The 26,445-nt window shown below is 51.7% G+C and overlaps 1 protein-coding gene across 3 annotated transcripts; it reads left to right on the top strand.

Annotated features, from left to right (window-relative positions):
• The first annotated feature begins 1,155 nt into the window (after positions 1-1,155).
• RAB7B (RAB7B, member RAS oncogene family) lies at positions 1,156-26,445 on the top strand. Of its 3 annotated transcripts, none has more exons than XM_002928429.4 (6): positions 1,156-1,951; positions 9,445-9,513; positions 9,911-10,037; positions 10,715-10,930; positions 18,419-18,544; positions 24,197-26,445. In XM_002928429.4, the coding sequence occupies exons 2-6, from the start codon at positions 9,461-9,463 to the stop codon at positions 24,275-24,277; spliced, it is 603 nt and encodes a 200-aa protein (XP_002928475.1). In that variant the 5' UTR covers positions 1,156-1,951; positions 9,445-9,460; the 3' UTR covers positions 24,278-26,445. The 3 variants fall into 3 exon arrangements, with proteins under 3 accessions (XP_002928475.1, XP_011234588.1, XP_034523027.1); XM_011236286.3 differs by having other exon boundaries at positions 1,161-1,896; XM_034667136.1 differs by lacking the exon at positions 1,156-1,951 and adding an exon at positions 2,226-2,393.

Genomic DNA, 26,445 nt, shown 5'->3' with positions numbered 1-26,445 from the left:
GAGAAGGGAAGTTGCTGACCCTCGATCCATGTGGACAGAAGAAGTAGGAACTAAAGCCTGAGGGTGGCTTTCAAAGGTGTTAAGGACAGTTCTGCAAACATCCCCAGAAAGTCTAAGTTTCAGTCCTGTGTTCAGAGACTGTAAGGACTAGGCGAGGATAGTTCACTTCCCCTCCCCAAAAGCACCCACAGTGGCAGACCCTATGGCTGGAGACTTTTACGTATTCTCTGCAAGAGTCTCACATATGCCTCCACGGTCTACAGAGGTTCATCCTCATTCTCTCTCTGTCTCTCTCTCACACACACACATTCATTGAAAACCTGGTCTCAGGAATCCTACTCCAAAAATCAATATGGCACTGCATGTTAACTAATTAAAATTTAAATTAAAAAAAAAAGAAAAGAAAAAATAAATAAAACCTGGTCTCAGAAAAGTAGAAGAATATAGGGCGGGGAGGGGCAGCTGGATTCTAAAGAGCGACCATTTAAGAACAAAGGAGATGTCATAAAGCAGTGGTTACCCTGGGGGTGGAGGGATGTACCTTTTCCCAAGCAAACATAATAGAATATTATGGATAAACGTGCTCTGGGATTTTTCCAGCTTGATGCCCCCTGCCCAACAACACACTTCGGGAGGTCAGCGCACCCTCTCTCCAGGCACGTGCTAACTGGAACAAGGACGTGAGCATCAGCTGGAGCTTTTGTCCCACTGAAAACTCCTTACCCAGGCCTGTCCCTGGCACTGCGTGTGGCCGGGTGTGGGGTTTGAGGTTACTAGCTCTGCCTTTGGGGAACACAGAGTCCAGCTGACCAGCCAGGCATAGACAGTAGCAATGAGGCGGGGCCAGAGGCTCAAAGGACACCAGGAAGAGTGAGCTGAGTGAGGATATGGAGCAAGGGGATGGCCCAGCAGGGAGGAAAACAGCCCATCTTGGAAGGAATGTGTGGGGGGAAGGAAGGAGGGCTGCATCGAATGTGTTACAAGCCTTAAGGAGAGCCCTGGGGAGCTGGGAATCCAATTACTTCGGGCTTGTCAAGACCGACCTTATTCCCCTTTTATCTGCCAACCATCGTTACTCGGGGCGTGGTTCCAGCAGCTCAAAGGAATACCAAACTTAGCCGCATGCTCGCATGCTCGCAGTACCGAGAAAGTTGCCGGAGTCTCTTAAGTACTCCATGTGGAGCCACACGTCTCCATCTGAGAGCCCAGGGAGATGCCAGGACTTGCCTCCCTGTCCCAAGACGGGTGTGCGTGTGTGCGTGCGCGTGCGTGTGTGCGTGCGTGCGGTGGCAAGGTGATATGAGGCAGCGGGGCGTACAGTGCTAGGGTGAGAACAAGGCGTAAGGACCGGAATGTCTTCCTGCCAGGCTGGAGGTGGGACCGACTCTACCGCACATGTGACTCTAATACTTCCACAAACAAAAGGTCCCCTTCCCTGGGGGGCTTCCAGGAGCTCCTGCAGAAGTTCCTAAACCAGCCAGGGGTTTTGTCTGGTGCCCACAAACCTGCGTGTTGCCCTACAGGCTCTGACCCACACACCCCCACCCTCGAACCTTCTATGCCTTGTCCCCACCCCCAGGGCCAGCATCCCCGTAAACGTAATTCTCACGGAGTCCACCCCATCAAGGGAGCTCTGAAGCCGAGCTTCCCATTCCACCCCACCCCCTCCACCCACACAGCTGAGCTCACCGGCTTGGCCTCTTTTGCAACTTTCCCAAGTCTGTGCATGAGAGGGAGAGGAGGAAAACAGAAGCAAGTCGCTTGGCCTCAAGAAGCTGCTCTGATCCAAAGCTTTTTTCCTCTGAACCGGCTGAGACCTTTGCTCTAAGAGGAGACTCCCAGACTCAGAGAGAACGTCGCCTGCCCTCGGAGGCCGGATGCTAAGCAGACGCCGCTGTAAGTGCCCTGGAAGTTTCTTCAGTTCTTCTGTCTGTCCCAGCAACCCCCAGAGGTACTGGGGTTTTGGGGTGGGGTGGGAGGGAGTAGAGGCAAGGCATGCAAGGATGAGGCTTAGAATCTGGCAGCTGCAGGGCTTAGATCCAACCCAAAGACCCTCCACGCCAGAGAAACGTCTAGGGCATGGCAGCGAGCCAGGCAGAAAGGACTTCCCCGCCCAGGCCTGGGAGCTGGGGCCCGGCTCGGGGCTCTGCATGGGCCATCGGTCTCAGCCGGAGTACACAGCTGCTGGCTCAGCAGAGGAGAGCCAGCTAACGCCCTGGGTAGCCTTGCCACATCGACAGGGCATCTTCTTGGGTGGAATCTGCTGGCCGAAGTGTCTCATGGGGGAAGGAGGAACTCCTAGAGTAGGAAACCGTCCTTCTTATTCTAAATCATAAATATGTCTCCGGGCACGGCTCTGCAAAGCTAAGCAAGCAATGAATGGACTTGGACAGATATGGATTCTAGTCTCAACTTGCCACTAACTAGTTGTTCTTGACTCAGGAACCCACTGGACTATGCTGGCATTTGGTAAACTGCCATGTGCCCTATAATGGCTAGGCATTATGCATTAATAAGAATAATTTCTTTGAGCTTGTCAGTCGATGCCCCATCACACAAGTCCCATAGAGGTAGTAGCTTGTCTGCAGCCTCAGATCTACATAGTGCTGTTGCATAGTAAGTACACGGTACGTGGGCTGGATGGATGGACGGGTGGACAGATGGATGGGTGGATGGATGGATGAATGGACGGATGGACAGATGGATGGGTGGATGGATGGATGGATGGATGGAGATGAATGACTATTTATTGAAGATTCATTATTCCCAGCATGGGTCAGGCTCCACTGAGGGATAGAGAAGTGGGAGGCAGTGTCCTCTCCTCGGGGCACTGACAGTCTACTTAGGGAGACAGGGCTAATACTTCCAAAGAACTTAAAGAATAAGAGTAGGTGCTGAGCCTTCTGAAACCAGGGCTGCGGGTACATTTCCTGGAGGGAGCAGGTCTAGACCTGCTGGGATTTAGGAGGGTAAGGCAGAGTCATGAGCCTTCCCTCAAGGCAATAAAGCTGTTCACTCCATAGACAGCTTCTTTTCAGAGACAAACTTTATTCCCATGATTGTAAATCCCATTATCTTTAGTGCGGATGTATTTATCATTTCCCCAGATGTGGGGAGCAGGGAGGGGAGGCACTGAAAGTGGGGTAAGGTAGTAGGAGCAAGGTGGGGAGACTGCCTGCTTCAGAATTCCCATCTGCCCCTGCTCATTGTTCTCCTAGTCGGCAGAAATGACACCCCACCCAACACCAACGAGGCAGGAGATGGTACCTGGGTCCTGGTTTGGGCCAGTGGGGTAGGGAGAGAAGGGAAGTAGGAAGGTGAGAACAGAACAGAGCCAAGAGTTCTTGTAAGACTGACCCCAAGCCCTAGGGCTGTCATGGGGGTTGGGCATCAACCCAGTCTTTCTTGCTCCCCAGCGACTGAGCTACACCATAGCTTTGGCGGGTAAGCGAGGCCAGGGCTGCAGGCTTAGAAGGACTGCTGGGCAAGAAGGGGAGAAGAGTTAGTCACGTGCAATGGAGAGTGAGCCACCCGCGCATTCTGCTCTGGGTGGACTGGAGCTGGCTGAAGGCAGGGCCCTGCCTTCCAAGCCCGCTTTTCCCTGTTACTTAACAGTGGAAGGCGATGACTCAGCCTGGCCTCTAGGAGGATGCCCAGGTTTGGAGCATTCAAGGCAGCTGAGTGAGTGGGAGGAGGCTCGAAAGGACAGCTGTTGCCAAAGTCCGGCCAAGGCCAGAGCCTAGAGGACATGGGAGGGGACTTCAGCCACTGTCTGAAGTCTGCACCTAGCTCCTTGGTGAGCCCAGCCAGTGTCTTCCGCCAAGCCGCCTTCCCTCGCCAGTGACACAGTCCTGGTCACCCTCTTCTTGCTGCTAGTTATCCTGGGTGCAAGGAGCAGGCTATTTAAATAGCAAGCTCAGCAAATTCTGCCCCTCTGAGAGTGGGGTTGGGGATCAGCAGTGGCAGAATACTTTCAGGGCACATCCAGGGGAAGGGGACTAGGGTAGTGGGGGGGAGGGGAAGGGGAGCTCAGAGTCAAGCCCAAGGTGAGTCACGAGGGTCTGAAGAAGAAAAGACTCAAGAAAAACTCAAGGAGAAGCCTGGAAACCTCAGAAGGCCAGGCATGTGACAGAGGGATTGGGCATGTTTCGTGTGGCCCCAGGAGAACTCCACGGCTAATGGAGGGAAGGAGCTCTCTGGGGCAGGTCTAGCTCCGTCTTCCCATGATGTGGTCGAGATGGCTCAAGCACTGGGTGGGGGATTGGACTAATCATTTCTGAGGTCCCTCCTACAGTGCGCTGGAGCAGGCTCCCCGCTGCTGGCTTGAAATCCGCCGTGGCGGAAGTACCTACACCACGGAAGGTGGCAGGTGCTGCAAATGAGGTCTCTGCCGCCCCACCCCCATCCCATGCAATTTTTAACCATTTTTCTGGGTCTTCCTCAGTTGGGGGAGCCTGTGGTGCTCTAAGAAATGATGCACGCCACCCTCTAGAACAAGCCACAGCCATGAGCCGTGTTGGTTTTACCCACGAGGGCACAGACTCACCAAGGCCAAGCAATTCACCCAAGGTCACGAACGTAGGGAGGCCGAATGAGAACTCTGACTCCGAAATTCATGATCAATCCCTGCTACGGGGTGACCTCCCTCTCCTGCCCCTGACACAAAAGTGATTTGTCTTGTCAGGAAGTCACACTCTGATGACTTTGGGCTGCCATTCACCCATGTGCTCTTTTTAAAGAAATTTTAAGGTTATATATTTGATATTGTTTAATAACAAGGACAACTGAGCCTGGTGTAACAAATTTTTAAAAAGGACGTATATAAAATAAAACAGTAGCTCCTAGCTTCTCATCTACCTTTCCCCAGCTCCTATTAACCTTTCAGTGTCTGATCCCCACAGCTTCTTGTGTGTACAGACAAGCACAGATAGAATACTAAATATATGGTCAACATTGTTGTTTGCATACAATTGAGATCGTACTATACAGAATGTTCAGGGATGTTCTTTTTTACTTAATTGTTATCATATTTTTCTACTTCATTCCTTCACTCTTTTTAAAACCGCCTAGTATTCCAAAGTCTGAATGGGTCATAATTTATGTAGAGAATCTCTGATCGATGGACACTGGGTCGCAACAATGTTCTCCAGAAACCATCTTTGTACAAAGATATGTTTGAGTAGAGGTGCGTTTCTGCAGGATAGATCAGTAAAATTAGAATCTGGGGTATTACATTTTGGTATTGTCAAATTTCCCTCCAAAAAAGGCCATGCTATTCGTAGTCTATCAGCAATATACAATAGCGCTTTCCCTATACATTTGCCAACACTAAATGTTACCATCAGTCTTTTTTAATTTTTGCTACTCTCTGGCAGGTAAAAAAAAAAATGGTATTTTTAAATTCTGTATGTCTCTAAAAATTAGTAAGGTTGAGTATCCTTTCAAAGCTTGCTACTTATCATTCGTAAGACTTCTGTTGGTTACTTATTCATATTCCTTGCCCACTTTCACGTCGTATATGATCTTTGATTATCTGTAGGGTGCTTCCCAGGTAGAGGATATTGGTCCTCTGTTACACACACGCGCTGTCTACGTCCCCTGCCCTCACCCCCAACTTCCCCTTCGTAAGCACACCAGCTCCGCTGCCCCACATCAAACCCACACCAGCAGCCCTGAGCCTCTGACAGAGGCACCAAGTGGCGGGTATGTGATCCTTGCTCTAGTCTTATGGAAGACAGTAGAACAGGGACAACTGGGTGGCTCAGCTGGTTAAGTGTCATGATCCTGGAGTCCTGGGATCAAGTCCCACATCAGGGTCCCTGCTCAGCAGGAGTCTGTTTCTCCCTTTCCCTCTGCTGTTCTCTCTCTCTGTCAAATAAATAAATAAAATCTCCTTTTGTGTGCTAATAATAGTCATACAAGAGCTAACATTTCTTGAACATTTCATTTGGGCCAGTAAATGTATTAAAATAATGTAGTATGTGTATTATAATAAGGTATTCACTCACTTAACCTCACAGTGAGATGCATGTTTGCATTTGCATATTCGCAAAGCCCTGGACACAGCGCCAGGCGAGCAGCTTGTCCTGTGAGCACAGACGAGACCAGCGTGGAGGCAGGGCCCTATCACAGCGTGTGAACACACTGCCCTCCCAGTGAGCACGCCGAGTCTCGACCCCGGTGGTCCATCCTCACCGAACTTCTTGTACCGCAGACCTGTTGCCTGCGCTCCCGTTTCTACCTCTTGTCACTTTGGCTGCTCTTCTCTCCCTCTCCTCCAACTCTGCTGGGGTTTGGATGGGGCACACCACACCTGAGCCCAGTGCCCCGGATCCTCTGCGCACGGATTCTCTGTGTTCAAACTCAGGAGGTCAGGAGGCAGCCGGGCGGAGGAGCCTTGTCTGGCCTTCCGTTCAAACCCTCGCTCATCCACGTACTGCCCGGTGGGCCTTGGATGAGTGACGAGTGACTTGGCTTCTCTGAGTCTCAGGTCCTCATGTCCTGGGACCATGGGGAGGATTCCCTGGGCTCTCAGAGAACGCAGAGCAGCCCCTGCAGATGCTCTGCCGTTGCCAGTTCCTTTCCCACTTGGCCCTGCCTCCCTGGGGTTCTGACTCCCCTTCTAAGGCACTATATTAGCTTTTGAAGCTAAGTTAGCATGCTGTACCAAAGCCTTTAGGAAAGACCTCGCCATGGCTCTCACTCCCCTTCTGGGGTGGTAACTGATACTTGGAGACATGCTGCCTTTCACAGGCTTCTGAGCCATTTCTCCCCTGGGTGGTGTCCCTGTGGGTAGTGACACCCATCACAAAATGCCAGCCCTGACTAATGCCTGGAATTACCTTCTTCTGCCTGTCTGGAGCATAGGGAATGTCTGCTGAATGAATGAATGAATGAATGGACAGAATCCTTCGTCTGAACCCCACGACCCACCTTAAAACTTGCTGCTTCTCCCTGCTTTCCTGCCTCCATACCCTTCTCCTCACCCTTCCCTGAAGCAAACCATCTGCCTTCTCCATTCACCTGTTCCCAGAGTTTTGATTACTTCATCCCCTCCCTCTGAACTATCACCCCCTAGCCACAAGTCTTGTTTCTTCAGGGCCAGTTGGATTGCCAGCTTCTCTCCCCACCCGCAAATTCCCACCGCACTTTCTGTGTGCTTCTGTTCGATGCTTTTTTTTTTTTTTAAGATTTTATTTATTTATTCGACAGAGATAGAGACAGCCAGCGAGAGAGGGAACACAAGCAGGCGGAGTGGGAGAGGAAGAAGCAGGCTCATATCGGAAGAGTCTGATGTGGGGCTCGATCCCATAATGCCGGGACCACGCCCTGAGCCAAAGGCAGACGCTTAACCGCTGTGCCACCCAGGCACCCCCTGTTAGATGCTTTATACCTTCTCTCTGGTGTAATCACTCAGCCCTGTGCTTTCTCCCATGATGACTCCCTAGTGGCGGTTCCTATTTGTCCCATCTTTGTGCTCTTCCCTGTGTCTAGTGCGGGGCTTTGCAATGCAGTTGACATGTAGGTCTTTTTGGAATGACTGTCATGGATCACCAACACCTGTTGCCCGCCATGCCAACCCAGCCGTCCTAGGCTGTATGGCAGAGGGTCCAGTGACACCAATTCTGGCTCTTGGGACAAGCAGCTCTGAGCAGAGCCTCAAATCACCCTTGGGCCATGTCATGGCTCATGGAGGGGCCCTAAGAGCCCTCTGCCTCTGGGGGCTTTTGTTTTAGCTTTGCACTAACTAGGCACCCCCAGCCAAGGCTCTCGTGGCCGGTGAGTTACAGCTGCAGTAGATAAAGCATGTTTCAACCAGAAGGGGCTTTGAGTCTTTGGGGCCCAACTTGTTCATTCTCTAGTTGGAGAGCCAAGACTCAGAAAGGGGAAGTAACTGGCCCAATACCCCACAGTGACAAAGTAAGGGAACGAGAACCAAGGGCTCAGGACATTCAATGTAGAGCTTTTTCCAAGTCCCAGGGGAAACTCAAGCTGGCTTTTTTGACACCTCAGCCAGGCAGAATCGGATCAAGTTTTCTCAGTATGCCTACTGAATACATCCAAGGATAGGAGACTCAGGAGTCGGGAATTGTGTATACGTAAGTGTGCGTGTAAACGTAGAACCCAAAGACCCAGTTAAGCAAACCCCCTGTGACGGTTTTGCATTAGCTTGCTAAAAATGCAATAATAGTAATCAATATGTGCGTGTCTATAGAAAATGCACACACATATGTGTACTTCTCTTACAAGAACAAGACCTGTTTGCCATGTTTGTTATAAAAAAAATGAAACATACTAAAAAGCACAGAGAACGCATGTTAAATTGTGCAGTTTCCTACCACCCAGAATTAACCACTTAAATTTGTTGTATATTTCTTTCTAGACCTTTTTCTATGCAAGTAGGAACTCATGTTCTATTTGGGGCGGCGTATATACAGTTTAGTGTCTTCTGTCTTTCTTTTAGACCCTATGAGGGGTGCCTAGGTGGCTCAGTTGGTTGGGTGTCTGTCTGCCTTCAGTTCAGGTCATGATCTCGGGGTCCTGGGATCGAGCCCCGTGTCGGGCTCCCTGCTCAGCAGAAAGTCTGCCTCTCCCTCTTCCTCTGCCCCTCCCCCTGCTCATTCTCTCTGTCTCTCTCTCTCTCTCAAAATAAATAAAATCTTTTTAAAAATCTTTAGACCCTATGGCATAAGCATTTTCCCACATTAGTATAATATTCTCAAAAACTCCACATTAATAGTTCATTGTGTGCCATGATTTATTTACCCACTTCCTTGTTGTCAGATGTTTATAAATAATTCTGTGACGAACACTCTTGAACAAGAATCTTTGCCCGCATTTCAGATTATTTCCTTAGGACAAATTCCTAGAAATGGAGGGCAGGACCATTTTTAAGGCTGTCAATACTGGCTGCCAAGTAGCTTTCCAGAAACATGTACCCATTATAGCCCCACCAGCTGCATTGGAGAAGAGCCTTTTGATTCTGTGATTGCAGCAACACCTCGGGCTGGGGGAGGGGCACTCTCCCATCCAAAGCCTCTCAGGCAGTCCTGACAATGGACCCCTTGTCCTGCCTCCATCTCCTCTTCCCACACTGCCCTCCATCTCTGGCTCTAGGCTTGACTGTCCTCGAGGCCTCTGTTCAACCCTGTCCGGTCTTCTTGGTGCTCCAGGCTGCCTCCAAGAGCAGGGTTTGTAAAGCTGAAGGGTGAGCAATGTGCCTGTCCTGTGGGGTCATCACACTTCCAGCCTTGTGGAGGCCCCAAGAGGAAGTGGGGGGATAAGGGTTGCTGATGATCCATCTCTTTTGGAGAACAACCCCACCTGAGTCTGGGCCCAGAACAATGATCTGCACATCAAGGCAGGGAAAGCAGAGGCCAGCCTCAGCAACAATGGCCACAGGGGACTCTGACCAGCATGCAGCTGACCTCTGTTTCCCTACAGGCTCTGAAGGCCCTCCATGAATCCCCGGAAGAAGGTGGACCTGAAGCTCATCATCATCGGAGCCCTGGGGTAAGCCAGGATCAACTCAGGGTGTGGGGGTTGGGAAGCAGCCTCGACCCAAGGACAGTGAGACCTCTGAATATTTCCTACCTACCATGGGTCTCTCTCAGATTCAGAGTGGCACTGGGGAGGACATCCTACCCCCAGCAAGAGAGCTCAGATGAGCAAAAGAGCCTGAGAGTCGGTCTGCCTGGTTTCTGGTTTGTTTGGGTGGGTCCCAGCTTCTAGAGTCCATTCCCTAATCCCTTGCTGCTCACTGTGGTCCTTGGACTGTAAGTGTTAGAAACTCAGAAGCTCGGAGAGATGGCAGCAAGAGGGGCATGGCAAGATCTGAGAATGGTGTGTGTGGGTATGTGTGTGTGTGTGTGTGTTTATTGTTCACATGTGTTTGGGGGTTTGTTCTCAGTGTAGGAAAGACTTCCCTCCTCCACCAATATGTGCACAAGACGTTTTACGAGGACTACCAGACCACGCTGGGGGCCAGCATCCTCTCCAAGATTATCATCCTGGATGACACAACTTTGAAACTACAGGTGAGCAGCTCTGCCTTTCCCTCTTCAGCATGCATGCCTGAAAATCATCCCACATTCCCTAGCTAGCCACTCACACAGCAATGTACACCAGGAGCTACAAAGGTCTAGAGTAGAGATCAGCGAACTTCAACTCATGGGTCGAATGTGGTCCACCACCCATTTTTGTAAATAAAGTTTTATTGGAACACAGCCATGTCCACTGTTTCCTTACAGTCGATGAATGCTTTCGCACTACAACAGCAGAATTGAGTAGCTGCAACCCACAGTATGGTTTGTAAAGACTAAAATATTTACTATGTGGCCCTTTAAGAAAAAAACTGCTGATCCCTGATCTGGGGGCGGGGAGGAAGGACAAATCCAGGAGTTAGGAGGCCCCACTCCTAGTCTCAGGTTCACTGGAAATCTTGGTAAGTGGCCTTGAGCAAGTCACTCTCAAAGTCCAAATCTATCAGATGAGAATAATTATGCCTTTCTTGATGACCCAGGGGGACAATGAGAGCTCAGATGATAGTGTTGAGATGCTGGAGAGTACATGGGTGGCAGGGTTAAGATGCCCGTGTGTGAATGGACCACAAGCTTCCTGCTCAGGAAAGGAAACTTTGACATCATGTGGCCCAGCTGGGCCTACCTCCAGGCCCTCATCACAGCCTGATGGGGCAGCTGCTCTTCCCCTCCAGATCTGGGACACGGGCGGACAGGAGCGGTTTCGCTCCATGGTGTCCACATTCTACAAAGGCTCTGATGGCTGCATCCTGGCTTTTGATGTCACCGACCTGGAATCCTTTGAAGCGTTGGATACCTGGCGGGGTGATGTTCTGGCCAAAACGATTCCAATGGAGCCATCCTACCCCATGGTGGTGCTGGGCAACAAGATCGATCTCGCAGACCGGCAGGTACCGTCCATACTTTCATTCGGTCTCCAAACATTGTATGAGCACCTACTACGTGCCAGGCCCTGGGGTGGGTCCCACACATACAGAGCAGAACCAAGCCCAATCCTTACCTCAAGAATCTCACAGTCTAGTAGTGGATACAGACACTCTAAAACATGATTATGATAAATGCGATGACAGAGATATACCTTGGATATTTGGGGACCACAGTGAAAAGGCATCTACTCAAGCCCAGAGTATAGAAAGGGCTTCCAGGAGAGATGGGTTCCAGGCTGAAGAAACGATATGAGCAAAGGCAAGAAATAGCGTGATGTGAGCTGAGAAGTGAAAGCAATTTTGTCTAGAGACACAGAATGGAAGAATTAAGGCATCAGAGGAAAGCAGGTGGAATTTGAATTAACTTCTAGAACAGTATTTCTACCCAGCATCATGCAGGGATGGCAGTTATAAATTCTTAACTCTATAAATTTTCTGGGAAACTACTAATATATATTTTTATCAACATGAGCGTTTTTCAGATTATCTGGCTAACCACATGCAGCTGGCTGCTCCCCAGCTGCTGTGACCCCACTTGTGTTGGTGTTTACTGCCATAGTGGAATTGATTAGCGCTCTCTCCATATTGCGCACTAATGAGAAAACAATAGAGGTAGACTTAATTTGTAAAAGATGACCTTGTGCCAGATGAAGCTTCAGTGACACCAGAAAGAGCCATTTGAACAAGGTTGTCTTAGTGTTTCACATAGAGAAAAGAAATGAGGAACTGAGCCATCATGTTTGAGCTATGTTTTCACAATGGTTCAAATAGAGAAAAGGATAGAACTGAGGCATCATTTGGAATGATGGACGGATGGATGGATGGATGGTTGATGGTGCTTCCAGAGAAGCTACCGCCATCAAGAAGAGCCTCCTGTTCAGAAAGAGATGAGTTTAGATGTGCTGAGTTTAAGGCACTTGTAGAAGAACTAATTGGAGATGACAGTGGACTGTGGAATATGCTAGAATAAAACTTCAGAGATGTCTCTTCTGGAAATAGAAATCTAGGCATCATCAATTCTATGGTCACTTCAGGTTGCAAATTTAGTGTCCATTCTCTAATTGCAAATATCCAGTCTCAGGTAATAATCAAAGTCCTAAGTTCATTGAAAAGCAAGGTGTCTCCCTTTCTTTTTTCCACTTGGGGCAGTTATAGAGGAGAACACTGTGGTCTAGACAGGGGAATGGTCTTTTGCATCTCATTGCCAACTTTATGTGTCCACGCTTCCCTCCCCTTCTCTGGATAATTCTGGTTTCGGACCCTGTCAGAAATGAAGCAAGGGGGAGAAGAAGTCAGGATAGCAGGAAAATCCTTGTTTGATGGGTACTGTCACAAGACAGTTTGTACTCTCTGGTCCCAGCAGGTGTTTCAAGTTGTCTCTTCCATGGGTTACCTTTGAGTCCTTACGAAGCCTCCACTGGAAGCATTTACTGTCCCTCCCATGACAAGAGTCTTGCATTTTCCTTCTCTCTCTCCTCGTCTCCCGATTTTTCATCCTCCACCCAACTGGGGGCACCATGTCCTGCAGGAAGTCCTTCTGATGGGATTTACAATAGCTCCAGGCCGGCTAGCTCTCCTTGGACCCCACATCTCCTCCCACAAGCCTCGCCTTTGGATTCTGGCTCCCTTGAGGGCAAGGGTGACTCGTTCTCACAGCAGTCCGTTCTCTGCCCTGTTGCCTTTGTCTTAGACCCCTCAAGGGCTTGTCAGGCACCTGTCCACTGTATCCACCAAACTCCGGGGGTCATATGTGAAGCTTTTCAAGTGGCCTCCTTGAAGCCTTCTTTTGGCTAGAAGTGAGGATTGACCTATTCTCTCTCTTCCAGGAGGGGAGGGGAAGGCGTATACCCACAACACAACTATTTCCAAAGAAATCCTCTCTAATCCTTTCAATCCTTTTATATCCATGCTGTGGGTTTTACAGTCATCTAACAATTTCTTGGTCATGAACCTTTTGAAATGGGCAATGTCCTGTGGCAGTCTGTCTCCCAACCCACTTTATATCTGACATCCATTAAATTGTAGCGCCTCTGCCGAAACTTCCATTTTAACATCCTGCTTCATGAGTCTGTAGGTCATCGGGTCCAAGCCTGAGAGCTGGATTTTTTTCTCGTGAGATCAGAGGCACCAGCTTCTATTGAGCGGGAGGAGGAAGGGAACCAAGTAGAAGTCTCAGGAATCATGGTGAAGCTTTGCCAGTTACTCTGGAGAGAAGTCAAGGACAAAGATAAGAACTGGTGGGTGACACTAGGGTCCCAGCTAAAGAAGGAGACCAGGAGTTAGAGTTGGCATCTGGGTTGGGTTTTTCTCCAGTAGCCACATGTGGGTTGAGAGCCAAGAATGAGGGATCTGGGACTTAGGTGTTTCCAGACAAGAGTAGCTGAAGAGTAGAGATGTGGAGGCACAGACAAGCCACCACAGAAAGAAGAGAGCCAAGGGGAGGTTTGAAGGAACAGGCAGCTGCAGCGTCCAAGGTGGAAGGGCAGGGCTGAAGGAATGAGGGTGGAAGGAGGTCGAAGGGAAGGAGACCGTGTCACAGAATGAGAGGCCAGATTCAACGGCTTGTTGGAGATCCAGAGTCAAGCCCTGGGAAGAAGAGGCTGAAGAGGAGAGAAGACACATTCTGATGGAGGGACAGGAACTGTGAGGCTGCCCTGAGGGGGGGGGGCCACAGGGTGAGGAGCGAAACAAGCAGGATAGAAAGAACAGGTGATGGCTCCGAGGGGTGGAGGGGTGTCCATCCAAGCCTCAGGGGAGGGGTTTTGCTCTGCAGACAGAGGAAGAATAGAGACTTGAAAGGAACAGTGAGGCCCGGGCAAGCCCATCCCCGTGTCTGGAGTCTGTGGTGAGCAGCATATGGAGACAGTCCCGGCTGGTGAGGGCGACAGGGGGAACAGAGACTCCAGGAAAAGCCAGGGCTCAGCCAACCCGGGGAAGTGAGAGAGGACCCTGGAGGAGGGAGGGCTAGGGGAGTTTGTCTTTCCACAGGCAAGCCCCAGGAAGGGGACTGGGGGGGAGGTAGAATAGGTCAGCAGAGGTGGGGAAGAGCTCAGCAATAATGAGATGAGGGCAGGGAAGTGGAGAGGAGGAACCGTGAGTGAGGGGAGGTGAGGCTGGGAAGCCACTGCCCTCCAGTGTCCCTTGTTTTGGTCCCAGCTTAACGGAGGGTTTGGGGAACAGAGAAGGCCAGCTGAGAGATGTGCTCTGGGCTCTCACTTGCACAGGGGTGAGTGGATAAGAGCCGAGTGCCACCTGAAAGAGCACCTTCTCTGGGCTCAAACCCACGCCTGCTGTGTGCCCCTGGCCAGCTCCAGCTTCCTCATCGGCAACATGGAGCCCAGACGCAGACTTCATGAGCGGGCCAGGGGCCTGAAGGAACTGGTGCCCTAAAGCACATGGCGAGCTTAATACACCGAAGCAGTTGTTAGCCTCCCTCTTATGTCCTCCAAGGGATGGGCTGAGAAAACACGCGAGTTTTCCCCACTTAATAAAAAAGAAATAAATGTTTAAAACTATATCACTAGATTTAGGATGAGGAAAAGGTTCTGGAGGTGGGTGGGGTGATACCCCATCCATCCATACCCAACAACGGAAATGTGCTTAAAGCCACTGAACCGTGGGCTTAAATATAAAGTGGTAAAGCTTATGTTTATGTGTATGTTGTATTATGTCACCACAATAAAATACATGTACATGTATTATATATACATATCTTTATCACCAGAATGATTTTAAAGAAATTGCTGACTTTTTAAAAAATCCCTATTCCTTCCATAGAAGGTCATAGTGGAAAAATATTAGTTTGATAGAAAGAACAGCTCTGCTAGCACCCATCCTATGAGGAATCTATTTGCTAGAATGTGAATTTTTTGCTCTCTGCTCAGGTAGGCAATTTCTGACTCATCGCTGATTCTTAACATGGGAATTATATTTTCCGAAAATATTTTCTGTTACTTTTGGTAGTGGTTCAAGATGTATCTGACACACTAATGTTAACATTAATACAACTGATGATTTAAAATGCATATGAGATGGAAAGACATCATGCACAAAATTATGCAAACCGAGCTAGGTTTGTCAAACATTTGGCCTCTGATGAACAAGCAAAATTGTAACAGAAAAACAATGTTCATAGTGTATATTGTCAGCCAAAAACAAAATTAACCGAGGTAACACTTTCAAAATTTCGGATTTCCCAAGTCCCCAAGTACCACTCCTTGAATTTATTTCCACAGTCAGAGCCTAAAGTATAAGGAACTGTTATTTTATAAATAAAGAAAAGACAAGATAATTTAAACAATCTTGAAACCGTAACAAGAACTGGAAGTGAATAGTGGAAGGCCCAGTCTGGGCAGCTTTCTTCCCAGGCTGGCTTGCAGAGCTTGAGTGGGGGAGGAGAAGGGGCGAACAAAAAGAAGGTTAATTTTTTTTTGAGATTTTTTTTTTTTTTTTTTGAGAAAGAGAGAGAGCACGAGTGAGTGAGAGACAGAGGGAGAAGCAGACTCACCGCTGATCAGGGATCTGATGTGGGGCTCGATCCCATGACCCTGGGATCATGTCCTGAGCCGAAGGCAGGCGCTTAACCAACTGAGCTACCCAGGCCCCCCAAGAAGGTTAATTTACAACATCATCTCAGCTGACCTTTTGGAGCGGGTATTTAACCATTCCATATAAACCCAACAGAGAGATCAGGGCCAAGTGAGATAAAACACCTGTCACAACTGGGCACCAGACAGGCCCGGTCACTGTCCAGTGGGAGAGAAGGGAGCCGAGCTGAGCGGGTTGCTGCTGCAGCCTTGTCATCCCAGCCCTGTTGCTGGGTCTCATGGGCATGAATCCGGGCTTCTGCGTCTCACGCCACAAAATATAACAGATCTCCCTACATCCTGGAGAGGCAGAGGCCTTGACTTCTTTTCTCTTGACTTCAGTTTTTACTGCCTCTCCTGGACATCAGTGATGTGTCCAGTCAAATGCTCATCACCTGGTGGAGACAGGGGGTTGGGCAGGGGATTGGGTAGAAAAAAGGAAGGCTGGAAGGCACTGTAAGAAGTGTAAGTCCCACCCTTACACTGGAGGACTGTAAAAGGCAGGAAGCCCTTTGCATTTCTTTTTTTTTTTTATTATATTATGTTAATCACCATACAGTACATCCCCAGATTCCGATGTAAAGTTTGATGCTTCATTAGTTGCGTATAACACCCAGTGCACCATGCAATACGTGCCCTCCTTACTACCCATCACCAGTATCCCATTCCCCCACCCCCTCCCCTCTGAAGTCTTCAGTTTGTTTCTCATAGTCCATACTCTCTCATGTTTCATTCCCCCTTCTGATTACCCCCTTTGCATTTCTAAGGTGCCATCTAGGTACAATGCGTGAGTTCCTAATGCTTATTTACTTGTGCTTCCTAGTGAGGACAGCCACCCTTGACCCTTCCCCCAAAGAGTTCAGAATGTTCCTGAACTGTGAGCCTTCTTGGTTGCTCACCAGGCCTTAGGCATCAGTGCTCCATGGAAGGAAGCAGTCCTGGCCAATTCTGGGGCCCTCCCCATAAAGGCAGGAGAGTCTTGGAGATCAGAGGCCAAGACCAAGGCCTAGGGTTTACCCCCAGGACCTGGGCATGGGGTGTGGAGGTGTCAGCTAGCCCCCCAAAGGACAGGCTGCTTAGCTGACTCCAGGCTGCACCCTCCAGTCTCAGGTGGCAAGCCTCCCAATGCCGGGACAATGCTGGTGTCAGCAGAGGCACTGGGGGAGATAGCTATGAGCCCCTGGTGCTGCCGCCATGGCTGAGACCAGGGAAGCAAGGACCAAAGAAACAGGGGACAGGGATGCTTCCTTTACCAATGAGATAGTCAATCCTAGAACCTGCAGGAGTGAGGGAGACAGTCTCTGATTTCCCCCTGGCTGCGCTGTCTTCTGGGAGAGAGGCAGAATGTCCTTTCCCCATTTTAAATAAAATGAAATCATGGTTATAAAGTACCGAGCACAGCCAGTGTTCGAGATATGGCCATTTCCTCCTCCCGGAAATAATTAATTAGGCATCCGACTGAATGGCTCCAACTGTCTTTGGAAGTAACTAACAGGGCCGCCAGGCGCTTTCCAAACCCACACTCTCAAACTCTGATCGGCCGTTTGCAGTCGGGTGGGGATGTGCTCATTCCACCTGTCCTGAGTGGCCTATGGTGCCAGGTCAAGAGCTGAAAGGACCCTGAGTCTGAGCTCAAGGAGCCAACCGTCTAGTGGGGGGAACAGAAGCGGCACAGTCCTCACGCGGTGCCCTGCAGAGGGCAGCCCCGATGCCCCCGAAGCACTGAGCTGGGCTGCATTCCCGCTCTGCCTTCTCAGCTGTGTGATCTGAGGCAAGTTGCTAAACCGCTCTGAGCCTCAGTGTTCTTAACTATAAAGTGGAGCTAGTAACACCCATCTCACAGGGTCACTGCAAGGATTGAATGAATGACTAGGACAAGATATCTAACACAGTATCCAGCCCATAGAAGCAGCTTATTGACTGTTGCTAGGACTCTACACTGGGGAAGAAGGTTAGCAAGGACCTGAGTCTCTGCTCAGCAACAGAGCTCCTGGGCACAGGCCCTAGTCAGCCAGCTCAGGGGACAGAAGTCCTCCACCCCGGCTAGTGTCTGTCGCGTTCATCTCCTTTGGAAGGGACAGAAGAAGGAGCCAATGGCAGGAAGAAGCACCTAGTGTGGGCCTTAGGAAGGCAGCATAGTACAATGGGCTCTAATTCTCTTCCAAGCCTGTATTCAAATCCCGCTCACCCCCACACACGCTGAGCACAGCCCTCAGTTTCCCCATCTGGAAAATGGAGCTAACAATAACAACCTCATAGCTTTTTGTTAAGAAAGAATCCATGAGGGGCGCCTGGGTGGCTCAGTCGTTAAGCTTCTGCCTTCAGCTCAGGGAGTGATCCCAGCGTTATGGGATTGAGCCCCACATCAGGCTCCTACACTGGGAGCCTGCTTCTTCCTCTCCCACTCCCCCTGCTTGTGTTCCCTCTCTCGCTGACTGTCTCTCTCTCTCTGTCAAATAAATAAATAAAATCTTAAAAAAAATAAAAGAAAGAAAGGAAGGAAGGAAGAAAGAAAGCAAGCATGTAGGGGCGCCTGGGTGGCTCAGTTAGTTACGCATCTGCCTTCAGCTCAGGTCATGATCCCTGAGATCGAGCTTCACGTCAGGCTCCCTGCTCACCGGGGAGCCTGCTTCTCCTTCTCCCTCTGCAGCCCCCCTGCTTGTGCTCTCTCTATCTCTGTCACATAAATAAATAAAATCTTCATAAAAAAAAAAGAATGCATGTAAAGTTTTGGAAACATGGAAGATTCTCGATAAATGGGAGTGGTGGCGGGGATGGTGGGAATGTGATGGTGGGCAATATGATGATGGTGGGGATGGTGGCGGTGATGATACAGGGACAGTGATCATGTCTTCCCCTCCTTCAGGTGCCCCAGGAGGTAGCCCAAGGCTGGTGTAGAGAGAAGGATATTCCATACTTTGAAGTCAGTGCCAAGAATGACATCAATGTGGTACAAGCCTTCGAGATGCTGGCCAGTCGGGCTCTGTCCAGGGTGAGTGGCTTTGGTGGCAGCACCTCCAGGGCTGCCCCATGGATGGGAAACTCAGGAGCTTCTAGAGAACACACTGGGCACTGGTAGGGCTGTGGGTAGGACAGGATTGCTCATTGTCTTACTGAGTTCTGGAATGGGCTCGGCAGTGCTCTGATTCTGAGCCCCAGAACACCAGAAGTATAAAGCTACTTTAGAGTGTAAAGTTGGTGGCCCCTCAGTCTGGATTTTCTAAAACGTAGGGTTCTGCACCTCATCCCTGGGTTTGAGACGTGGTGACCTAGTTCAGTCCTGGCTGCTGGGAGAGAAGACCCACAGTGCCGGCCCTCTGTCCAGGTGGAAGTACAGGCCTGCTGGAGTTGCTGACATCCTCCCATCAAACAGCAGGATAGCTGTGGACCCCTGTGTTGACTGTGTCATCTGTGTGGGGCCATGTGCAAGGCTCAGGGCCCCTTGCTCTCTGGAGGCAGTCTGATAGGCCCACATGGGGTCACAGAACAGGTGTATGCTGGGGAAGGATTTGGTGGGGGACCCCAGAGGAGGGGCACATCCCTACAGTGGGGGAGGGAAGGGGGAGGGATGGGAAGATCAGGGAAGGCTGCCTGGAGGCAGTAGCAGGGTTTTCATGCCCTTCTGATATGGAGTCTGGAGACTTAGAAGAGGGTTCATGAGTGATCCGCACAGGGAAGGGATTGGCTTGTCTCATCGTTCTGCCACATTTAATCAGGGTGAGCTTCTCAGAAGCAGGGAGAAGCTCATGGCAGCAATGATTTTGAACTGAGGAAAGGAGCATGAGAGGTCGGGGGTTTCCCCTCTGTGGAGGTGCCTGCCGTCGTTGGGGGTGACCGGCTCCCTGGCCCCGTGCTGCCAGCCGCTCTGGAGAGGAGGCTCGGGGCCCTGCCTGTGGGCGCCCACCAGGGAGAGAGGCAGCAACCACGTCCGCGTGGCCGGCCGCCCAGGGAGGAGCCCCAAGCGTGCCATCCAGACGTGCCAGAGCCTTCGGCTCAGGGTCCTCCCCCACAGACTGTTTTCACGCTTCCGTCCCAGCCCCCAGCCCTCGCTGTCTCGGGTTAAAGGGAAGCTGGGGGTGGGTGCCCGTCTCTAGCACATGACCCAGAGGTGTGGTTTTATGACACAGTCTGCAACGTCAGCTCTCAAACCACAGATGTGCGGGCTCATGCCTTGCCCTGGAAAGCGGAGGAATGTTATTTGACCTTGTATGGTGATCTGTGATAAATGATCTCCACAAACACAGGGCACTGGTAGCCAAATGCTGAGTCACAGGGAAGCGCCATCAGCCCACAGCCCGTGTCTGTGTGTGGCCAGCATCTGCCCTTTCTGAAGAAGGAGTGTCCTTTATTCTTAAAGTTACATCTTTCTTGCTGTGTCAACTTGATGAAGCTTTTCTACTGGTGGTGGTGGTGGTGTTGTTTTAATATCCTACTTGGCAGAAGAATGGCTTAGCAAGCCCACATCAGTCCCTCATGTCAATGGCGGAAATTTACCGATGAGAAGTCTGGAAGTCACAAGTATGGTGTCCACAGTCAGGCTGACCTACATTCGAATCCTGCCCTGGGGCTTTCAAGGGGACCCCTGGGCAAGACATGTGACTCCTCTGAGCCTCGGTTTCCTCATCTGTAAAATGGAAATAATGCAATCCCAGAAACATTTACTGAGTTCTCAGGCTAGGGCTGGAGCTACGGACCTCAGTGGCTCTAAAGTCAGGTAGAGGAGTAAGACATTCACAAACAGGCTGTCAGAGAGGAACGTGCCCCAGAGGGAGCAAGGTCAAGGCACCAAGATGACTCAGTGGCGGCTGGCGGCGGGGGTGGTGAGGATGCTACCCAGAGAAGCGGCATGTGACTTGGGTGTTGAAAGACAATACACAGTTTGCAGGTGGACACAGGAGGGGGGAGGGCGGGGGCAGCAGAAGGGCAGAGAGAAGGGCATGGCCAGAGGCCCAGGCCCCAATCTGCAGGGCTCACGTGAGGAACCCACTGTGGGTCCGTGAGTAGACGGAAACGTGGCATGAAGGGAAGCGGGGTGTGGGTGGGGCGAGCGAGGGAGCCCACAAGGTCAACAGCACAGGTCATGAAGGCTTGGAGAGCCCCAGCCGGGACTCGGACTTCGGGCTGCAGGTGCATGCTGTCCAGATCGCGCCGCTGGCCCCGAGGCACATGGGGGCTCACCCGGCACCTCGAAACCCCACCGGGCATGTCCTTTACTCAGGAACTTGAAGGAGAAATATTTTCACATTAAAACAAAACAAACATAATTACTAGGGCATAAAATGTAAAATTCACGCAGATGTTAAAGTGAACCTGGAGGTTGCCCATCTCTAGTTCAAGGTCAAACAAGTTTTGAAAGACATTTTCTGCAAAGGCCTTTCCCCTCCTTCCCAGGGAGGTCGTGGAGGGTTTGGGAGGGAGATGTGAGAGCTGGGCACGGGAGGGAACCCCCGGGCTCAGGCTCCGAAGCCCACTACATCCGACATTAAGTCCTGGCCCTGCCTCACACTGTGCGTCCTAAAGCGAGTCACGCAGCCTCCCTCAGCCACCGATTCCCTCTCTTTAAAGTTCAAATAATAGTATCTTCCTATTGGGGTTGTTGCAAGGGCCAAATAAAGCAGTTCCTTGTACAGAGAAGGCATTAAACAAGGTAGCCGCTTTAAGGCAGGAGCTGTGGAGACGGGTTTGTGGCAGGGGAGTTTCCTGCTTCGTGGAGGACGGGCCCCAGGGGTGGAGGGGAAGGTACCGCAGGAGTCCAGGCGCGGCCGAATGGGGTGGCCGGACCGGGTGGAGTTTGGAGGGAGCGCCTCAGTGGTTGATGACAGCCGAAGGTAGGAGAGAAGGAACCAGGGGCTATTTAGGTCAATGACCAGGTGCCCAGCTTGGCGAACGGAGGTGGGATCGAATGGAATGCTAGGGACCAGGCTAGAGAAGAGGGGGAGGGCAGGGGCATCACAAGAGGAGGGGGTCATGCGGTCCACTGGGGCACAGGACACTCACGGTCCCTCGAAACTTTGAGTTCTGCGGTGAACTCTGATTGGAAAGAGTGACTTGTGAGGTCAGCACCAGAACAGGTACTCGGCTACCATTTTGAAAGGAAAGATGGTAGGCAGTTACTTCACTATGCCAATCCGGCCACTTTCGAGGATGAGGATATGTAGTAATTCCAAAACATGAGTAAGTATGCCCTCATGGCCCAGGAAGGGATGCCATCTGCTTCAGGGGATCCGGGAGGTTGGGATTCTGCTCTTCCGAGGTTGGCACTCCATCCCTGCTGGGACCGGTCAGGCCTGGCCCCCGGGGCGTGCCCTGCAGCTTGGGGGCCAGTTCCTTCGAAGCTAACTAGAGAAAGACACAGTGCCACGTCCAGGAGGGAAGCAGGCTGGCTGGCTAGCAGGTAAGCGTGGTGAAATGATAGGACCTTTTTGAGGATCTAAAAGCAGGGCCAGAGAGGTGACCGGGCTCGAGGGGACAGATGGCCACAGTCAGTCACATCCCTTAGGCGCATCAGGTGCGTGAGGGTACCACTGTGTGACTTTACAGCTAGGTGCGCTCATTGCTGAGAGGACCGAAATGCTGTCACAGACGAGAAGCACTCCAGTGGCACAGACCTGTGGAGGTGTGAATATTATTGGGTGAAGAAAGCCGGAGTGAAGCCCGCAGGCTTTGCCAGTGTAATGAATTAGGAAGTTTCTCACACCTTCCAGAGGCAGCGTTCCATTTGAATCTAGAATAAAATGCAAAGGAGCTCAGAGAGCCCCGCAGCTCCTCGATCCTCTCGATCCTCGGGGCATTCCCAATCTCCTTCCCCAGAGGCTGGCTGTGTGGACAATGGCACAGGCTTCTGGTCATGAGGGGCTCTGGGGTCCCAGCGGGCCTTGGGAGGATGTGAGGGTGGGGCACACTTGAGGACGATGAACCAACAGGCCCTGCCTCCTGGGTCCAAAGAGCCGATTAGGAAAGTTCTGGATCCCAGTCACGGTCTCTGGCTTTCATGATGAGGGAAGGACCCGGAAAATACCAAACAACCAGAGAATCCTTCCAAATCCTTCCTCTCGGGGAAGCTGGATCACTCGGTGTAAAGGGGGGCTTAGCCGGGGACGCTCTGCTCCTCTTCGGCCCTAGCTGGGAGGTTCGGAACTGGCAGGAGTGTAACTACGTTCACTCCGCGGCGTGAGAGGGCCCGTACCCTACAGAACAGGCCAGCAGGGGCACTGGACGCGCCCGGGGCTGCAGAGGCTGGGGCCCGCTTGCCAGGCCGGTACGGTGCAGGTGATGAGGGGCCACTCAGCCCCATCGTCTCTTCTCAGACACCTCGGCTGGGACTCTGCTTTCTCAGGGTGAGAGCTTGGGAAGCCCTGGGGTACCCTGGGTCAAGTGCATAAGCAGTGGGCTAGGATCCTCCCCAGCAGAGGGAGAGATCAATCTGGGGTGTGGACATCTACAGAGAGATGGACCCTTTGCAGAGCGTACGCTGCCCCTCACCCCCCAGCACTAATCCTTCCTGTTAAAATTATTATTATTATTATATAAATTCTAAAAACTCTAAATAATCTGTCTAGGGATATTCGAGGCCCATCACCCAGGCTAAGGCCCCTCAAGACCCTACAGGGAAGGGTTGAGAAACAAGGGCTCCAAGAAACAAATTATTTGGAAAAGGGCTGGATCCCAGCCCAGCACCACAAGCGCGGCACGTCAGGCTAAATGCCCACTCAGCCTGGGGGTGGCAGTGAGTCATGGGGCATCATGGGGCCTTCTGTGTCTCAGGAGCCACCAACATCAGGGCATATCAGGGGAGCCCTGACACCACCTCCTGGGACCCAGGGCCATGGCATTAAGGGCTGTGACATTCACCAGTGGTGATGGGTGCTGCTCGGGTCCACACCAAGGGACCGGGAGGCATTCACACGCAGAGCGAGGGCATACCCACGGGCTCGGCACTCACACAGTACCAGCTGAGGGGGCATGGACGCCCAAGCCTGGTGACTGGTGAGAGCCTGGCAGAGAAAAGAGATGGGGTCCCTTTAAGAGGAGACCCTTTCGCCCTCGAATTCATCTCCTGGAGGAAGGGCCCCCTTGCCTCACCCCACCCTCGCCCCTGAGCCAAGCGGGGTGGGTCCTGGGAGAGAAGTGGCCAGCTGGGTGGGGAGAGGCTTTCTCTGGACATTGTTGGGACACAAGGGTTTGGGAAGGTGGGCAGAGAAGCAAATAGGCCCAGCGGACATGCTGAGTCTGTTTTAGGGCGGACAGAGGCCATGGGAAGGGCAGAGGATTGACTGGGCTTCCGCAGGTGCCAGGGTGGGGTGGGGAGGGGGACTGGGAGGTGGACATGGTGAGAGAAGGTTGGAGTGTGGAGGTGTTCGTGGGGATAGGTCTCCAGCAGAAAGAAGGAGTGGGTTGTCGTCGTCTCTGCTTGAGGTCAAATGTCACCCCAGTCGATCCCTCTGGAGAATGGAGAGTTTTGGGACCTCGCTGGAGGTCAGGTGACTCGTGCCATCCACCTGCTCTGGGCTCCTGGGAAGAAGCTGGAGGGGGAGGTGAGGAAAGAAGAGGGTGGGGAAGACCAGGCCCCCCCACCCCCGCCCCGGGCAGGTGAGGCGCCTTGCCTCTCAGGATGTGAACTCTGGCTTCTCTTTTCCTTCCCCAGTATCGAAGCGTCTTGGAGAATTACCTCGCAGACTCCATCAAGCTCTCGCCAGAAGACCAGCCCAGGAGTAGGTGCTGCTGATCTCCTGGACTCCCGCTCTGGTCTCCGACGAAGCCTGCCTGGGGCCTGGGCATCCCGGCCCCACCAGCGCCCCCACCTGCCCAAACTCAGCCCAAGCAGCCTAGGCTCTGCAGCCAGAGCCCTCTACCCCCTCGCCTCTGTGCTGGGTCCAGATCAGAGTACAGCCCCTGCCTCGGGCTGAGTGTAGTGAGGACCCGGCTGGGCCCTCAGGGACCCCGATGGAACCCAGAACGTCACAGCCAAATCTTGACCCTGGAGGAGTCACAGGTCCCTCACTGGCTCCAGCCTTCCTGCTACCCACCCTCCCCGAACACAGCCCTGCTCCAGAACGCACGTCTCTGCAGACGGACAGGCCACTGTCTCGAGTCCTCTTCTTCTCTCCTGTGAACTGGCCTTCCTCGCCCAAGCCACCACACAGCCCCAAAGCTCCAGCACAGCTTTGGAACAGGGCGCAGCTCAGGCTGCCTTGGTCACCAGGGCCAGAAGGTGAGGGCCTGCTTCAACCCGTGCCGGCCACCGTTCAAGCCTGGAACATCGTTCTGTCCCCTCCAGGGTAGGGGACTGAGAGACCAGGAAAGGCACCAAGGACTGGCTCATTCTTCTCTGCTGGCTGCTCAGAGACTCCTATAAATCTCTCTGAGCCTCGGCTTGTTCGTCTGCCAAATGGGGGTATGTGCCCTGCCCACCGCAGAGAATATGATTTTGATGACCAGAAGCTCTGCTTCAATCTCAGTTACTCTTGTTGACATGCATTTATTTATTCCTTCAACGAGTATTGTTGAGAATCTACTATGTACAATGCACGGAGGTCCAGTGACAAATGAAACTAGCAAAGACCCTACTCTCCGGGACCCCATATTCTGATAAGGGAGAGAAGCCCTAGGCACAGAATTGAAACAGACATTCTCAAATATTAGATGAGTGCTTGAACAAAGCAAACAAGGAAATGGGATAGAAAGAGACAGGAGCTGAGGTTGGTGCTATTTCAGACAAAATGGTCCAGGAGGGCTTCCCCGAGTAGGTGTCATTTGGCCCAAGAACTAGAGAAGAATAGGTGACTGCCACTAGAGATCTAGACAGGGAGAGGAGGCAGCAAGAGCCAAGGCCCTTAGGGGAGGACAAGCTTGCTGTGTTCCAGGAACAGTGAAAGGACATTAATTTACCTGAAGACTCCAAGCTGCTGTCCCAGAGACAAGCGAAGGCGACCCCGCCCCGCGAGCTGCTCCTTGAGCCTCTGCTGGTTGGCCACCAGAGGGCAGCAGTGCTCCTTCCCTTGTAGGCTGGGTGGCCAGCGGCCAAGGCATGACACTTGAAGGGGGGTGCTTTTCTCTCTCCGTGCTGATCCTCAAAGCTGGTCCTCAGGCTGTGGGCATGTTTAACCCTGTGAAATCTGTGGGGCAGGAGAATCCCAATTTCTTACACCTAGCAAGAAATGGGCAAAAACTGAAACATGAATAATTCAGGCAAGAAATCCACATCAGTGACAAATACTACAATGAGGGGTCTGGAAAACTCATGGACTCCCTGTCCCTGCAGACTCTTCTGGCAAGAGACAGCATAGACAGGGCCCGGCCTGAAGGGGGTGGACAAGATGACCTCTCAGAGGCTCCCAGGCCCCATCAATGCCCACCATGCAAGTCTCCTGTCTCCACAGAAGTGTCCTGCACTGAGCTCCGAGCAGAGCTGGGATGTTCACCTAGGACTTCTGATGTCACCTGACTCTGAAGATACTCCCGGAGGTAGGGAATCCTGGCGGGGAGGGGCCAGAGGAGAGTTTGGGGAGCCTCGTCTCCCCAGCAAGCTGTGGAGTAAGGACTGGCTCGTCCTGGGCGGCGGCAAATGTCCGGGAGCAAGCCACTGTCTCTATGTCCTTCATGCGAGTGGCATTCTGCATGTCACACAGGTTCTCCTGGGAGTCCGTCGGACTGTGGGTCGGATGTACGGTGTTCAGGTTGTGCATACAGCAGCTCATGCACCGCAATGGACACGAACTGTTTCTAAATGAGTGCCACAAATAATGTGTCCTTCTTTATTGTTCTCCTTTTTGGTATTTTGTTATTAAGTGTAGAAAACAAACAGGGATGCCTGGGTGGCTCACTCGGTTAAGTGTCTGCCTTCCGCTCAGGTCATGATCCCAGGGCCCTGGGATCGAGTCCAGCTTCGGGCTC

This window comes from Ailuropoda melanoleuca, chromosome 8 (genome assembly GCF_002007445.2).
Source record: "Ailuropoda melanoleuca isolate Jingjing chromosome 8, ASM200744v2, whole genome shotgun sequence".
NCBI classification, from domain to species: domain Eukaryota; kingdom Metazoa; phylum Chordata; class Mammalia; order Carnivora; family Ursidae; genus Ailuropoda; species Ailuropoda melanoleuca.
Note: the sequence above shows the minus strand (reverse complement) of the source record. Positions and strands in the feature narration are given on the sequence as shown.